We start from the raw sequence: 18,698 nt of genomic DNA on the forward strand, positions 1-18,698 counted from the left end.
AACGCTGATAATAATGGGACAAGTATTTTTAATGGCTGGGTCAGCTAAGGAAAATACGCTTATTTTTCCATAGCTGTGATCCTCTCCGGTGAGCTGTGGCGCAAAAGTACCAGAATAACAGACCGCAGCTGTACCACGTGTAGTCTCTAAGGAAAGGTAAATTCATAATAAAGAATATGGCGTCACTTGCAAGCTTCTGCGATCAACCAGCGATAAGTTATCCCAAAAGTTTGAGATTTTAATCAAAATTTGAAGGCTGGAACCCAGCCCACATGGGGTGTGTGGGCAGATTCCCCCCTTCGACATAAAAGACCCAGCCGAAGGTGGGTCAGGAATCATGTTGAAAGTACATATTTATGTGTAACACGGGTCACGTTTGCTGAACGGGCATAGGAGCGCTTCCCTCCAGCTATACTGAATCGTCTCTGTGGTCTTTATAGTAAGTTTCTTTTGTTAATCCCTTTTTATTTAGTGTATCTGTATATTCTGTACTGTATTGTCTCTATATGTAAAATCTTTGTATATTTTTCATAAAAACTGCCTCCCTTTTTGATTAAATTTATGTCTGCCATGGTGCATTTCACCCCAGACACCTGGACGAGCAAGTATGACCAGGGGCATTACTTCTCGCTGACTGGGCACTGGGTGACTCTGGTGGCTGTGGGGGCAGGCTGGAAAGGAGATTGTGAAGACGCGGGGTCTTCCGTGGGCATGATACTACTCAGACAGCACAGGATGAGGGTAAAGCAGTGTGGCAATATTTTATTGAACCACCAAACAGACAATAAACATATAGAACAGTCCCAGCTAATACCCAAGATGGTGCAAAATTACACAGTCTCATCCTTCCATTGGCCCGCCGGGGATAGAGCAACTGCGACTTTGGGACTTCCAGGGACAACCACCTCAACCAGTGGCCCCCTGCTTTTGGTGGGCACCCACAGAGAGGAGGTAGCAGCAAGCTTAGGAAGCTGAAGTCCATTGAGGTACAAAGCCAGAAGACCCGAGGGTCCCACCCTGTCCTCTCCGAAAAACTCCATGGGATCCAGGTGGCCTCATTATCCCAACGTGGGTTTCTCCGAGTGTCTCCATGGGTTCCAGGTGACCAGATGGTCCCAACCTGGCAACCACAAACAACATATCCATGGGGCCAGGTAACCTCATTGTGCCAACCTAGTTTCCACAAATGTATCCATGGGTTCTCTGATGGTCAATGGAGCAGATCTGTATCCTTCTAGCCAGAGCCGTGTACCCTTAGGCTGGAATCCTGTAGAATCCAAATCTGTGTCTCTCAGGATGGAGCCATGCTACCAAACAACTGTCCTGAAGAGTCTCTCTGATCTTTGATTTTCTTTGCAGCACGATAGAAATCCCTTTTATATTTACATATGTGGCTAAGGTCATCATTCACAGGTCAGGGGGAAAGGTGCAGGTCTCATGTGTCATTGTTTGAGCATTTAATCAATTTACATAGTTGGTATCCCCCTGCTCTGTAAATCAACAACTAGCTGGCTTAGTACAATATGTAATTAGCATATTAGCAAACACTATTGTTCTACCCTAAGTCACTTTCCTTTTTGACCAGCCAAAGAAACACATACATTCAAAAGTCAACACAAATACAATAGTGTATTTCTCTTGGCCTAACAAATCGAGACATCTAGCTAATTAAGATTAGAAGCTGTGTCATCATAGGGATGCTCCACTAGTCTTGGAATCCCCAAGGCTTGCGGGACAAACCTCTGTATCTAACACTTCCTCCACTGCTTCTGCCTCCTCCACCTCCTCTAGGACCTCCACCTGCACCCTCAACCTCTGCCTTAAAGAGACACGCTTTCCAACAGCGCAGAGGGAATTCCCCCCTACCTCTGTACTGTGTGCGATAATGGTGCGAACCTTGTGGCGGCCTTAAGCCGGGGCAACCTCACGCACGTGCCTTGTATGGCTCACGTACTCAACCTGGTGGTACAGCAATTTCTCCACCATTATCCCGGCCTAGATGCGCTGCTGCAGAAAGCACGATCGCTGTGTGCTCACTTCCACTATTCGTACCCTGCGGTCATCGACTTGCATCGCTACAGATATCCCTGGGCTTACCGGTTAACCGGTTGATATGCAATGTGCCAACATGGTGGAATTCTACTCTACACATGTTGCAGCGACTGTGTCAGCAGCAATGAGCCCTAGCGCAGTATCTCATTTTGCATAGCCTAGGCCAACGCAGTACGGATGTGGTGAGATTCACTTTTGCGGAGTAGGCACAGATTAAGGACCTCTACACCCTTCTGCACTGTTTCAAAATGGCTACTAAAATGGTTAGCGCTGAGGATGCCATCATCAGCATCACTACTCCATTCATCTAAATGCTGGAGCACACTTTGAATAGTCTGCGGGAGGAGGTGGTGGTCCCAGAAGAGGAGGAGGAAGCAGAGGATGATGAGGAAGGGATAACATTATCTCCAAGTTCCAGACTGTCGTCGCACAGGCGGGTGCCAAGGGAGGGTGGGTTACAGCGATCGAGGGGGGCTCATGGTACCAGACAAACTGTTAGCAAGGGTGCAGGAGATGAGGAAAAAATGGAGGAGAACGAGGAGGAAGAGGTGATGGGCATGCAACAGACAGGAGATGAAGACGATAATGATCCCCTCTCTGTTGTCTGTGGTTGGCGGGAGGGGATGGAGGAAACAAGCTTCAGTGTTACCCAGCCACCAACACACCATGGGTTTGGAATGCACGGAAGAGCCCGACACATAAGCGCCTTCTTGCTGCACTATCTGCAACATGATGGCCATATTGTTAGGATTAGAAATAGTTCTTACTACTGGGTTGCCACTCTGTTAGATCCAAGATACAAGAGTAAATTTTGTCAGATGCTTCCCCCCTTGGAAAGGGACGCTCGTATGCTGGAGTATCGAAACACGCTTGTAGACAATGTTAAGAGTGGTTTACTCAAAGACAGCAGTGAGGCAGTGTGCATCGCAGTTGAAGACTTCCAATCCGGGGAACATCAAGTCTTCAACGCAAAAACATTAGCAACAGCAGTGTAAGCTGCAGAAGCAATTTCTGTGAGTTTTTTCACACATTTTTTAGACTAGCCTGTGAAACAACAGAACATAGCACAAGTCTGACACGTAGTGAACGACTGGAGAGGATGGTGGAGGAGTATCTCAAGCTCAATAGCAATACCAGCATGGGGGGTTTGGACCCTTTTGCATTTTGGTCTTCAAAAATGGATGAGTGGCCTGAGCTCACCTATCACACTTTGGAGGTTTTGTTATGCCCGGCAGCCAGCGTTCTCTCAGAATGTGTCTTCACCTGGTGATGTCTTGACTGATAGCACATCCGGCTGTCCCCTGAAAGTGTAGACCACCTAACTTTCATCAAGATGAGCAAGTCATGGATCTCCAAAGACTTTTGCACCCCAATCACAGAATGTGCAGACTAGGCAATGGTGTTGTTTTTAGTGTACTGCATTGATCTCACGTTATTGCAGTCTGTGACATCTTTGTCGTCGCGTCTGTGCCTGCTATTGCTACTGCTTCTGATGTTATCAATAATTTTTTTGAAATATGGAGACTCCTGATTGAGTCTCCATCTGATGGATTGCCTGTAGTGGAAGGGGTGTCAGAGCCCCATTATACTATTTCAACTCTGGTAAAATTGATGCCACTTTAGTGGTGTGTGGCAATAATTTTTTGAAATGTGGAGACTTCTGGTTGGGTCTTCATCTGGTGTGTTGCCTCTAGCAGTAGGGCTCCCAGACCGGCAGGCCCGCACTTACTTTCAATCAACTACCTGTGCTGCTATCCTTACATTTTTCTAGCAATAATAGTCTACAAACCTAATATTTGTGCCACCTGAGTGTGGCTGAGCAGAAAAGCAGCTTGAACTGTTGCATGTGATATCAGGGCTCTCAGCACAACAGGCCTACACCGATCCCTCACCCACCTCATCGTAATTTGATGTTAAATTCAAAGCTGCAAATTCTGGCCCAAACCTTGATACCTCATCATGGACTATGGCTGACTGCTGCAGTGCCATTATAAAATTTCGACTGTGGGTCAATTGATGCCACTTTTCCGGGAGTCTGCCCCTAATTTGAGCTGTTTTGGTCCCCCCTGAAGGTGTTGTCTATGCATTTGGCTTTGGCTCCCAATTCAATTGAATTCAATGGGGTTCGAATATGTTCGACGAACCATTCGAAGAACGGTTCGGTGAACATTGGGAAGTTCTCTGACCTGAACTGAACTGAACCTTGAAAGGTTCGCTCATCTCTACTAAGGGATTAATTGGGTTGTTCCATTTCAGGAAAGCTTTGCAGTTTAATTTAAAACAAACAAATGGTGCTTTACTTATTATTCACGAGTCGACCAAAGATTCTCTGCCGCTGCTTCTGGTGACTGACATTGGTTGCATCGCTGACATCACCGCGCAGCAGCCAGTTAGTGAGCTCAGCAGCTCTGCCAGTGTAGATGGGATACCCCGCTCATAGCTGCTGCAGAAACTCCTCAGTAGGCCCAGGAATGGTGTGTAATAAGCAGTTTGTTTTTTTCACACCAAACTATGTCCAGGGACCAAGGTTTCCTGAAAAGGAGCCACCTCTTTAAGCACCGAGATACTTTATTGTAATTGTAATATTGGATACCCTTCTAACAAAAGGGGTTTGTCCAAAGCAAAGAAGCATTCAAAACTTTCTATGGTGATTTAGATTATGGCAACTAAACCCACTAATACTCCATTTACAGAACCTATATACATGGCGCCTCCATCTGTGTTTCCACTTTCATCAAATTCTCTAAATGTGTCCTGGGAAAGGCCAAGCAACAATGTCGCCAGAGGGGAAATTTATGGCTATACAATCAACATGGTATCCATGGATCAAGTTGAGAACATGAGAGGAGCTTCTTCCCAGGTACATTCACTGTCTTCCCTGGTAAATTCTTCATAGAGAAATCCATTTACTAGAGAATGCAGTATTCCTGAATACTGATATCTGATTGGAACACGTCTATCTACTTAACAAAGTTGTAATAATTTAGGCTTATTCCATCAATAACAATGTTGCTATTCAGAGCATGATATGGTGGCATATAGAGCACCTACAGTTCTGTACTTCCTGCATGGATCTAACATTTTTCCAGCACATCCAACAAATTATCCATTAGATTGAGATCTGAGAAATTTGAGGAAAGTCATCATCTGATGTTTTTGTTATGTTCCTCAAACCATTTCTGGCAGTATTTGCAGAGTGGCAGGAGCATTATCCTGCTGAAAGAGGGCACTGACATTAGGGAATATGGGTGCCATGAAGGGCGATACTAAGTCTGTACAATGTTTGGTAAGTGGTACATCCACATGATGCCAGGACACATAGTTTCCCAGCACAACATGGCCCCATTATACTGACTTCACCGGCTTGCAGGTAAGTCATGTACATGCACCCGGAAGTCCACATGATGTAAAAGACAACGTGTTTTACCAAACAAGGCCACCTTCTTCCATTGCTCCATGGTCCAGTTCTGATGCTCAATTGCCCGTTATAGACTCTTTCTGTAGTGGACATGGGCCAGCATGGATGCTCAAACTGTTTTGCAGTAAAACCGATCCTCTGTGTGTATGTCATAGCCACCAGTGACTTCTTCAGTAATTTGTGCTACTGTAGCTCTTCTGTGGGATCAGACCAGATGTGCTAGCCTTCACTCCACATTTCTGGCTATGAGCCTTGGTCAAAGATGACCCTGTTACCAATTTATTGGTTATAATGGGAACACCGCACGAGAAGAACTGCTGAATACTGAGAACACCCCCCAAAACCAGTGATTTAGCGAGAACTCTATAAGACCTACTGTTTACCAGGAACATCCTACAAGACCCCTCACATACCATAAACATCCCACAAGATCTGATGTATGCCGGAAACATGCCAAGAGTCCTGAATTTTACCATGAACACCCCACAAAACATGTCATATACAAGGAACACCCCACAAGTCCTGCTGTATACCAGAAACACTCCACAAGATCTACCATATACTGCGAACACCCCAAAAGACTTGTTGTATACAATGAATACTGCACATGACATACTGTATACTAGGAACACCCCACAAGACCTATTGCATACCCGGAGCATCCCACGAGACCTACTGTATGCCAGTAAGATCCCACGAGACCTGCCGTATATCTGAAACACCACACAAGACCTGCCATCTATTGGGAACACCACACAAGACCCGCTGTTTCCTGAGAAAGTCCCACAGGACATACTGTCTATCAGGAACCCTCGCAAGACTTTTTGTATACCGGGAACTCCCCACAAGATCTGCCATATACTGCGAACACCCGACAAGACTTGCTGTATACCATAAATACCCCACATGACCTGCTGTATACTGTAAACGCACCTCACGAGATCTGCTGTATACCAGTAACATCCCATGAGACCTGGCTTATACCAGTAACACCCCAAAAGACCTACGATTTACCGGGAACACTCCACAAGACCTGCTACATACTGAGAACACCACCTCTGTCATATACTGGGAACACCTCACAAGCCCTAGCATACACTGACAACATCAAACAAGACTTGCCGTATACTGGAAATACCCCACAAGACCTGCCATATTCTGGGAACACCTCACAAAATGTGACGTACACTGAGAAGATCTCAAAAGACCTCCCATATACTGGAAACACCCCACAAGACCTGGTGTGCAACGGAAACACCTCACGAGACCTCCCATATCCTGGGAAATCCTATAAGAGCTCCAGTATACTGGGGACACCCCACAAGACCTGCCGTATCCCGGGAACACCCCACATAATCTGTCATTTTGGGGATATTCTGGTCTAGTCGTTTACCTATTTCATTGTGGCCTTTGTTGGTCTTCCAAATATTTACATTTGCCCATTTTTTCTGCTTCCAACACATAAGCTTCAAGATCTGACTAATCACTTGTTGCCTACTATATCCACACCGGACAGTAGCCATTGTCACCAGATAATCAGTGTTCTTCACTGCACCTGTCGGTGGTTTCTTGTATTGGCAGATCAGTGTATAATATATCACATATGTTTCCATGCAGTGATCGGTTCAGCTTTGATCTTTGTACGTTGGATTTCCCTCCCTCCAGGTGCTGTATGTAGCGGAGAATCATGAAGTCTATTATGAAGTGAGAGGACTGGAGGCCTACCATGATTACGCCTTCACCGTCACCCTCTGCAATAAGATCGGTTGTGTGACAAGTAAACCTTCCATCGCAAAGACTTTAGCTTCAGGTAACAGGTTCTTATAAACTCTCCATCACCCACAAATGAATCAGAAATACACGACCTGCAGTAAGAAGCGCACGATTTCATAGATTGTGAGCCATGTGCCAAGGAAATGTAAGTTATAAAATTATATACTGAGACTCGTCGCTGTCAATGTAATAAGCGGATATTGTGCAGATGTAGCATAACTGAAAAAGCCCCTAATGGCTTGGTACTAAAGGGGATTAAAGGACATGTTCACATTTTAACTCATTTTTTGCAGTTTTTATATGGATATATGCTATATAAAATGTTCAGTCATTTGTTGATACTTTGTATTGCTTCACTAGTTCTTCGGGTTACAGCTTGTACTTCAGAGCTCTATTCACTGTTCTGCTTTTGTAATGAGAAAACATGTTCATAAATTATGTAATGTATGTGCTCAGTCACTCCACCAGCAGAATAGTGAGTGCAGCTCTGGAGTATAATACAGGATGTAACTCAGAATCTGTACAGGCTCAGTAATGTATGTACACAGTGACTGCACCTGAATAGTGAGTGCAGCTCTGGGGTATAATACAGGATGTAACTCAGGATCGGTACAGGATCAGTAATGTAATGCATGTACACAGTGACTGCGCCAGCAGAATAGTGAGTGCAGCTCTAGGGTATAATACAGGATGTAGCTCATGATTAGTAACGTAATGTATGTACACAGTGACTGCACCAGCAGAATAGTGAGTGCAGCTCTGGAGTATAATACAGGATGTAACTCAGGATCAGTAATGTAATGTATATACACAGTGACTGCACCAGCAGAATAGTGAGTGCAGCTCTGGGGTATAATACAAGATGTAACACAGGATAAGTAATTTACTGTATGTACACAGTGACTGTACCAGCAGAATAGTGAGTGCAGCTCTGGAGTATAATACAGGATGTAACTCAGGATCAGTACAGAATCAGTAATGTAATGTATGTACACAGTGACTGCACCAGCAGAATAGTGAGTGCAGCTCTGGAGTATAATACAGGATGTAACTCAGGATCAGTACAGGAACAGTAATGTAATGTATGTACACAGTGACTGCACCAGCAGAATAGTGAGTGCAGCTCTGGGGTATAATACAGGATGTAACTCAGGATCAGTACAGGATCAGTAATGTAATGTATGTACACAGTGACTGCACCAGCAGAATAGTGAGTGCAGCTCTGGAGTATAATACAAGATGTAACACCGGATAAGTAATTTACTATATGTACACAGTGACTGTACGAGCAGAATAGTGAATGCAGCTCTGGAGTATAATACAGGATGTAACTCAAAATCAGGGCAAGATACCTCCTCAAATGCAAAGTTAAAATGCCCTTTAGATCTATCCATCTATCTATCTATCTATCTATCTATCTATCTACCTATCTATCTATCTACCTATCTATCTATCTATCTATCTATCTGTCTATCATCTATCTATCTATCTATCTATCTATCTATCTGTCTATCATCTATCTATCTATCTATCATCTATCTATCTATCTATCTATCTATCTATCTATCTATCTATCTATCATCTATCTGTCTATCATCTATCTATCTATCTATCTATTATCTATCTATCTATCTATCTATCATCTATCTATCTATCTATCTAGAGCAGTTCCATTGAGAAGACCAAAAAATGGGTTTTCCTTGTAGTTTTCTTTAGTCTGCCATCTTCTTTCTCCATTTTTCATGGCAATTAAGATCACAGATGCTAATCCAAGGAAGATATTTTTCCAGAAGCCTTTACATCTGGCTCCCTGGCAGATTCATACAGCAGCTGTATTGGTTGACTCGGAGTTGCCTCTGGGTCTTGTGGGGTAATGATGCTGATGGGCTGTCTTGTCTGTCTTACAAACTACAATGTGATGTAGATTCGGATTCCCAACTTGATGCTAAGTAAATTGTGCATTTTTGTCAGATTACGCACAGGATGTCATGTTGATAGTTTTTGCTGCCTGCATACAGTATGTTGGTGAATGTTAGATCCCATTAGGTTACTCGCAGCTGTCTAGCTGTAATCTCAGCAAGGATCTGAGGCTTTTCAGATATTACACTTAGCATATTGCACTTATAAAATATACTCCGCTGCGTTCGCTGCAAGACGCACAATGTGCTCCACTGAAATTCTAATAAGCCCATTTTTCAGAATGAAATTATTATTAATTAATAAAAATGGCGCAGAAAGTAACAATGTGCTGTAATCCAGGCAATTCAATTTTTTTTATGATGATAATAATAATGATGATTATTGTTATTTTAGGTTCTAAGATTAATTAAAATAAGATTTTAAACAGTCAGTTGTGTCAACAAACTTTGCATCAATCAACAATGCATGTGAATTTAAGAAACTTTGCAATGCACCAGAAAAATATGCTTCTTTCTCCACTTAAGAGTCACTTCTGACTCCTCCGCCTCCTGAATGTATCAATTCTGTAAAACAGCTGAAATCCATCTTGCATCTTACTGAGAGATCAGATTACATTTACCTGAAGTCTATGTGGAGAGATGCCATGAAGGGGTTGGATAAGCAAAGTGAATGAGAGAGGCACCGAGAGGGTGCTGTAGCTTCCTAGTAAGTGTTTTAACTCATGTCAGAGCTGGATTCACACTTACACTGCTCAGTACTGCTGTATAATGTCCTCCATGCTTCTGCTGCTGCTTTTGAGCATGTGCTACAAAGAGATAGGAGAGCAGGAATCCCTCATGTCTGTGTGTGCTGACACTAGTCTCCACTCAGACAGTGGAAAATCACAGATACTGTGGAGGCTGCAGAGGGGAAAATTTTGAAAAAAAAACTGGATAAAAGTCGTATAATGATCAGAAGTAGTGTTATTTGTCTTGTTCACATATCACGGCTTATTCTGAAAAGTTACCTGAAACTATGGGTAAATCTTTTGAGATTCAAATTCGTCAGATTTCACAAATTTAAAAAAAAATATGATTTGCAGCAAATCGATTCTCCAGAAATCACAACTACTGAAAAGCCTTCAATTGCCCTGAAAAGAAATGCGTAACAATCTGAGGTCTCCAACGACTGTAATGAACCCTTTTCGAGCTTTTTTAAATCCAAACCCAGCCTTAGTCATGTCAAAGTAGCCTCAAGAAATATGACAATTAGAGATGACAAATTTATTCATGTGGAATTGAATTCTAGTCGAACTTTTCAAAAATGTATCCAGAATACAGATTTTTTTGGTACTCGCTCCAGCCAGCTGACTACCATTTTTCTGAGCCTTGGAGGGCCAACAAAAGGTTAAAAAATAATAAAATATACTAATACCTCACGGCTCACAGTTAGGGCCTCCAGTGCTGCTCACTGACCGCTATACAGTCATCTGCAACCCTTCTTTGCTGCATCACCGATGTCTTCAGTCTAGGCCAGGACTTCCATCCGCGACAAGGCTTTAGAGGTCACAGCGCATCGTAAGGTTGTGACATACGTTGTAACGTCACAACGTGCTCTTCTTCAGGATGGTGCGCAGGGATGTCAAGGCCGGCTCACATCCTAAGCTGTGCTATTTATCTTTTGTTTTCATTAGTACCATAATGAACGCTAATAGGCAATGGCAACCCATCCCACCAGGGGGACCACCAATGGGGAGACAGAGGGAGCCTTTTCTATTTTTGTAAGCCCTTAGATGCTGCAGTCAGCATTGACTTTAGCATCTAAGTAGTTAGTTGGCTAGGATCGGATTTATCCCTTAACATGGCCATTTTAATTGGATGCTGGCTGTATAACACAGCTGGCACCTATAGCTAAATGCAATGGTTTGCATAATTACTGCGATGTGACTAATGGTACATCACTTGGCAGAAAACAATTAATGACTATTTAAGGGCAAGATATTACAGGGGTGTGGCCCATTTTTGGTATATGGGAGGGATTTGAAAAGGATCAGGTCCGCTCTTAGCTAATAGGAGGGATTAAACAAGTCTGGTGCATTCGTGGAAGGATTGCTCACCCTATGGAGGACGACTCCTTACCTTGTCTACCTCCTTACACATGCCCAGAATGTATCCATTAATCAAGTCATAGCATCAGATGTGACTCCGACTTACCATATTCCTTTTGTTTTCTTCTGTAATTTTTGCAGGGTAAGTCAAATTACTGACAAATATGGTGTTGCAATTCCCTTGTCCTTAATCTATGGTTACATTGTATTTCTCTTGATTAAAAGCTTTTGGTTTAAAGCAATACTTTTTAATTACCTAATGATATAAGTCAGTTCTTGGGAAATAACCGTGCATTTAGGAGTTCATTTGCAATATAACTGAAAAATTCATTGCAAGGCAGTAAAACAATTTACTGTTAATTACAAGGAGAAGAATTTGCTGTAGCATGCTCCCAGATTGCCATGAATCAAGCAGCTCTCCCAGAGATTTATAACGGATGTGTAAGTGGGATGAATTAGCAGGGTTTAATAACAGAGACACAAATCATGCAGACTTCAAGGAGCTTTAATTGATATACTAGAATGTGACGGGCATGAATCACTCAGCCATTCAACAGCAATGTAACATATGGTCACCTCAATATGCTGCATCTTAAATCGGTTGGTGAGTCGTTGGTAGCCCCATATGGCAGGAGCAATATATATATATTTTTCTGCAAGTTTCTGCTTGCTTTAATTTTTTTTTTTTACTAGGAAAGTTGACAAACTTGACAAAATATTGCAAAATAATTTTACTATTATTATTATTATTATTATTTTAGAGGATAAATGTATTTGCAACAGTTATAGGGAAATAATGTGGGGGATAGATATCGTCTTTTTTTTTTTCCTTTTGACCTTTACAAATATTTCTTTATTTTTTACATTTTATTAGAAAGTGCAAAAATAAATAACAAGTGACAATCCATAATTACCACTCTAGCCAATCACATTTGACCCAAGAGTGGAAAGAAAAAAGCATATTTTTTTTCAATTTACAAGAAGAAGCATACATTTATTAAAGGGGTTTTCTTTGCTAAAACATTGAAACCCATCAATAGGATAGGTGATTAAATTCAGACTGTTTGGGGGGGCCGGGTGTTGCAGCTGAGATCTGCTGATGTCTTGATATAAGTAATGTATGAAACAGAACATCGCAGATTCGTGCTTTGTTCATTTGTCATTGCCCTTTATTTTATCTCCGGACCGAATATCAATTGATCAATGGGGGTGTCGGGTGTTGAAACCCAACAATCTCATATTGTTAACCTATCCTAAGATAGGTCATTAATATGTTAGTCTAAGTAAACCCTTTCAACCCAATTAGTAGCTATTTCCTCTATGTATTGTAAAAAAAAACATTAGGACGGATTTACTAATCGGGTCCAATATTATTATTTAGTGTTATCTGTGATTAGTTTATATTTTTACTATGGGCCTATGAGCTAACAGCTAGGTGATGGCTAACTACCTGCCTGTTCTGCCCCGGTGCTCACTCAGAGCGGTCACTGGCTACTTCCTCCCGGTGATTCTGCTGCAACAGAGCAGTTCCTCCTCTTCCAAACTGCTTTGCCGACGTGGGGTGACTGCTGACGTCATACTAATTGGCAGCTGACTCCCCGCAGTTAGGCAGCAGGGAGCCGGCTGTCAGTCAGTATGATATCGGCAGTTACACCCCAATCAACAGAGCAGAAGAGAAGCAGCAGCTCGGTCGACATGACGTCAACGGAAGCGGCAGGAGCAGTTTTTGAGCCAGAGATCTTTGGCAGGCAGAATGGGCAACTAGTTGGCAACTACCTGCCTGTTAGTTCTGAGATCCATACTAAAAAATAAAACAGTCCCGGAAAACTCCTTTAAGTTAGATAATCTAAAACAGTGCCAAATTTATCCCAGTGGTTCATGCTAATTGATAAATTTGGTGCATTTTTAGACACTTTTATCTAACTTTAAGCCACCTGGTGGTTTACTTACTTGTAGATCAAATTTATGCACCTAAAGTTTGATATATATTGGCACGGCTAAACCATGCCCTACCTGGAGACCTGTACCTCCCTCCTGAGTGAGGTGCAAAAACTGTTTTAAACACCTAATAAATAGGTCTAACACCTAGCCAAGGAGCACTCATATAAGTGTACCCTAGTATTTTTGTATCATTAGTATCAAGACCAATTTTTCCTAACTTTTGACCAAGTGAACATACTTAGACGGCTGGCCAATTCATTTTTTGCGTAAATAACATTTTCAATATGCCCCTAATGAAAGGTGAAACTGGTCCCAATATTACGAGTTCACTCAGGATACACAGTTAAAAGTGAAAACCAACTGTAAGACTGTTGAGCTACACGTGAGGTAGCTGTCGGCGAAACGCTCATGTTTTTTTAGTGGAGAGAGAAGACAAAGCTGCTCAAGCAGCGGCTTATCTCCCCTGAAAACAAAATGCTCAAGTGTTGAAGTTCCAACTTCCCAATACTTCTCTCCATTCACATCATCCTCCGGGGAGAAGTAGGACCCCTTCATACACATCAGATGCTCGGCTGGTCCCACCGACTTTCATCTGATGTGTATGACAGCCTTTAATCTGGTTAATCTTTGTAATAACATGAATTCTAGAGAACTTCTAAAATAATAATTTGTGTAATGATTTGAGTTGAAAAAGACATTTTATTTAAAAAAAATCTTGGTCGTTGACAGTTTTCACGTTGATAATTCATTTATTTGGCCAACTTTTATATATTTCTTAAAGAAGCAATCCCACTAATTTTTTTCCCTCAACCTGTGTAAATGTTAGCGTAGTGTAGTGTCAGTGTGTTAATACACTCACAGATTGCCAACTTGTCCAGTATCCAGCGATGGTTCGCTCTTCATCTGACTCTCTGTATGACGCTGTGTTCTATGTGACCCGGAAGTGGCTTTTACAGTATAAGCCCATGGAGTCTCGTTCTGGCGCTCTATAGCTTTACATTGTAAAAGCTGTTTCTGGATCACACAGAGCGCCAACTCCCGTTCATCAAGTTCAGCGCTTGCTTAATACCTCGATTGGCACAGGGTATCACTTACTATGATTACTCTACCCAAGAAGAATGAATGCCTTCAGGTACTGTAATTAATGCAATTAAATCCTCCCAGTTCTTTATATTCACGAGACTTATGCATACATGGTGACCATGCACCTTTTTGGATAACTGTCTGGCAAAGCTATTTTAGCTTTTTTACTGCATTACACCTGTTACATTTCGAAAACATTAAAGTGACTGTACCCTCTAGGAGAGTCCATGTCATCTTGTCCATACCCTCTAAGCATATCCATTCCCTCTAGTAGTGCCTATTCTCTATAGGATTGCTGTGCCCTCTAGGAGTGCTCATACCCTCTGGTCCATACAATCCAGGACTACCAGTATCCTCTAGGAGCGATTATACCTTCTAAAAGTGGCCATACCATCTAGTCCATACCCTCTGGGAGTTCCTATACTTTTTAGAAGTGTCCATGTCATTTAGGAATATCCCTGCCCTCTACTAGTGTCCATAGCATCTAATCTACAACCTCTAGGAGTACCTATACCCTCTAGGAATGCCACCACCCTCTAGTAGTGTCCATACCATCAAGTCTATACCTTCTAAGAGTGCCCATGCCCTCTAAGAGTGTCCATACCATCTAGTCCATAACGTTTAGGAGTACCCATACTCTCTACGAGTGCCTATACTGTCTATGAGTGACCATATCATCTAGTCCATACTCTCTAAGAGAACCCATACTCTCTGGTAGTGCCTATACCTCCTAGGAAGGTCCATACCATTCTGTCCATATCCTTTAGGAGTACCCGTATCCTCTAGGAGTGCCTACGTCTTCTAGGAGTTTCCATACCATCTTGTCCATACATTCTAGGAGTGCCTTTGCCTTCTAGGGGTTGTCTATTCCATCTAGGAGTGCCTCAACCCTGTAGGAGTGTCCATACCATCTAGTCCACCACCTCTACGAGTACCCATACCCTCTGGAGTGCCTATATCTTCTGAGAGTGTACATACCACCCTGGAGTGCCTGGGTAAGCTGAGTAGAGAATAACAAATCGTAAAAAGTCACTTTGGCTTCAAATTGCTGAGTAAAATATTTCTATTGTCATTAATTTTAACAGCAATAGGACACATGGTAGAACCTGTGGATATGAAGCAATATACCAGCAGAAAATGGCTGTATTTTAAGTTGTATTATAGAGGTTTTCTGCCTTCGAAGAGAAGCAATAAATATTCTACAAAGAAAATAGAGTTAAAAAAAAGTCAACATTATTATAAATTCAGATTAAATATATAATCTCAAAATCATAACTGGTCTAAAAAATAAAGTCCACAAAGTACAAACACAGAAGCGTTTTTCCACCATAACTCTATGTACTGTAATGACAAAACAAGGAATAAATAAATCATTACAGAAATTAATTGAGATTCACATATAGAAAGAAAGTCCTCTTTTATTGTCTTAAGTCTATTCCACTTACTACATAAATGTAGTAAAACAATGTATCATTAATAAGCATTACCCATAAGGAAAATGAAGGCTAGGGCTCTGCTGTTGCTTTCCCAGACCTAAGTTTCGCAACTGATCGCTTCCTCAAGTATTTAGGACAAAGATAAAGATAAGGATTGACACTTGTGCCAGGTATCTGAAGGTTTAAAGTAATAATTTTGTTCCAAAATGTATTTGAACAATTTTTATGAAAGAATTTAAACTTACAACAATTCTAAACGTTAAAGAAAATCTAAAAAATAAATAACCTCAAAATCTTTTTTTTTTTTTATCAAAGTACTGACTTCATTTTAATTCTCTTTTCAAAACTGTTTTTTAACAATTTTACCTTTATGATAAGCCAATATAAAAAGGTAAATGAAGCAAATTAAATAAAATAAATATAAAAAAAATTTTTTTTTTTTTCTTAAGGGCATAAATGTATTTCCATTTTTTTGCTTTAGCTAGTTTTTAACAACTCTATTGTGACGATAAACCGATTTTAAATAAATGAAGTGAATTAAAATTCAAGCAGAAAAAGAGATAACTGAAAAATTTTGCTAAGATCTGTCATTTGGAAAACTTTGCCTATACTAGATATTTGTAAGTCATAACTATAAAGTATCATGCAGACCATGTACTTAGTATGAATCTCCTAGAATAAGATATTCTGATTCTCTCCTACTTATTCAGGGAGTCAGTAAAAGCTGAAGCGATAGGCTTATCTCTACAGTCTAAATACCCAACCCAAAATAGTGCCTCATTTATTAAATTCCCCAATGCTGAAGGCAAAATAGACACACTGCATTGATAACAGCATGATAATACAAGTTGTCACATAAATTAGCATTGAACTCATAGCAATCCCATTTCTCTTGATAGCCAAATACCATGCTGGCTTTACCACTTGCCTGTCTACATCAACATTAGTCAATGCCACAGTCCACCTTATGTCACAGCTCCCTTACATGCTAACTATATTTACCCAGCCATGTATCCTTTCACAGTTCATTTCCATTCATACTGTTCACATTATCATTAGAAAGATTTGTTTTATCTGATTTTTTTTAATAACCTCACCGCTAATATTCCATAGTACCTACAAATGTCTCCTTCTTTACCTTTCCTCTTGGTTCAACATATCCCAAGATCACCTGCGCTAGATGATCAGCTTAAAAAAAACAACCAAAAAAAAACTTGATTTTGCGATACTCTATCTGGAGATGTTTACGCTGTATGTGTCCATGTGGCCACCTAGTGGTCGTAATGTGAATTTCAGCATGTCAAAGGGTTTTCTAGCATATTATAATGATGCACTGAATTAGTTTTATGAGAGATTGGAGCCTGTAATGAAATACACGGAGATTTAAGGGATTACATAGCAGTTGGTGATTATGTAGTAAACATATTTTCCGAACCAGAACTTTGGGTCCCTACCAGCAATCTCCACATTCTGAATTTCTTAATTCCATAAACCTCAACATTGGCTTATTGAGAACATTATCTTAGTATATAAGGGGACTAGATTTTAAGGGTTTCACCATTAAGTAGAACTATTTAAAACAAAAAGGAACCTTGGTGATCTTAAAATAAAAAAGTCACATTTCGGACCCCCGTAAGCTCCTTGGTACTGCTGCCAGTCTTTTGGCTTCTTCTTCCTGCAGGGGATATCATGTTACCATTGCAGCCAATCAGAGATCATGTGCAGTTGAAGAGCTAGAAGACAGGTTTTATCTGTTTCGCAACAGATCACTTCCTCAGGTATTTAGGACAAAGAAGAAGGCAAGGAAGGACATTTGTCCAAGGTATCTGAAGATTCAAAGGAATAATTTTGTTCCACAATTTATTTCAATTATTTTTATGAAAAAAAAATATAAAAAAACTTAAAGAAATTCTAAAAATTAAATAAAGTTAAAAAGAAAATAAATAAAATCTATATTTTGAGAGCCTTACTATGTGAGGAAGACTAGAGACTGGTAGTGGACACTGACAGCAGTGCTGAGGAAGGGTGGCTGTCCGGAATTTGAGCATGTGTTTAAATTTTATTTTAAAACCCCTCTGGGCCTATTTTGAATGACCCCTTTAATTAAGTCCCAAACCTTATAAAATAAATAGAGAAGAAGATCCACAGAAGTATCCTGTTCTGGGGCCAACAAAAAAGGTTGAAACTCCTAAGCTCAGCACGAAATCTGTAAAATATCTTCCACCTACCATGTTTCACTTATAATATTTGTAACTCCTTATTTAAAAAACCTCCCAAGAGGAGTAAATAACCACAGAAAGATAAATTAATCCTTTTTTTAAGTATAATTTTATTAGCACATATGGATTAAAAAAACATATTAAAATAGTGGGGGCCTATGCACTAAAGAAAGTTCATGATTAAACAGATAAGCATTGGGTATAATGTAAAAAATGGTGTTGTATTCTCAAAAAATGTATACTGGTTTGTATATACAGTAGAATATATAGAAGGTTTTTCCATTTTTGCGTTTTTGTTTTTTGCTCCCCTTCTTACCAGAGCCATAACTTTTTTATTTTTCCATTAATATGGCCATGTGAGGGCTTGTTTTTTTTCGGTCGAGTTGTACTTTTGAACGACACCATTGGTTTTACCATATCATGTACGGGAAAACAGGGAAAAAAATTCTAAGTGCAGTGAAATTGCAAAAAAAGTGCAATTCCACAAATGTTTTTTGCTTTTTTTTTATGTACCATGTTCACTAAATGCTAAAACTGACCTGCCTTTATTATTCTCCAGGTCATTACGAGTTCACAGATACCAAACATGTATCGTTTTTTTTATTTAAGTTGGGAAACAAATCCAAAGTTGGTAAAAAAATAAATAAATAAATGGCCCCATTTTTCGAGACTCGTATCATCACCGTTTTTAGTGATCTGGGGCTGTGAGGGCTTATTTTTTGTGTGCTGAGCTGACGTTTTTATTGATACCATTTTGGGGTAGATCCGAT

At 40.7% G+C, this 18,698-nt stretch overlaps 1 protein-coding gene across 1 annotated transcript in view; it reads left to right on the forward strand.

Moving 5' to 3' along the window:
- Window positions 1–18,698, forward strand: part of USH2A (usherin) — a 461,796-nt gene that overhangs the window by 409,696 nt on the left and 33,402 nt on the right. The window contains exons 18-19 of the mRNA XM_073673580.1: window positions 4,746–4,912; window positions 7,136–7,280. Coding sequence (XP_073529681.1) covers window positions 4,746–4,912; window positions 7,136–7,280 — 312 coding nt within the window. The remainder of the gene's footprint in view (window positions 1–4,745; window positions 4,913–7,135; window positions 7,281–18,698) is intronic.

Source organism: Phyllobates terribilis, unplaced genomic scaffold, assembly GCF_046119375.1.
Source record: "Phyllobates terribilis strain yellow unplaced genomic scaffold, ASM4611937v1 Scaffold_3__8_contigs__length_932513732, whole genome shotgun sequence".
NCBI lineage: Eukaryota > Metazoa > Chordata > Amphibia > Anura > Dendrobatidae > Phyllobates > Phyllobates terribilis.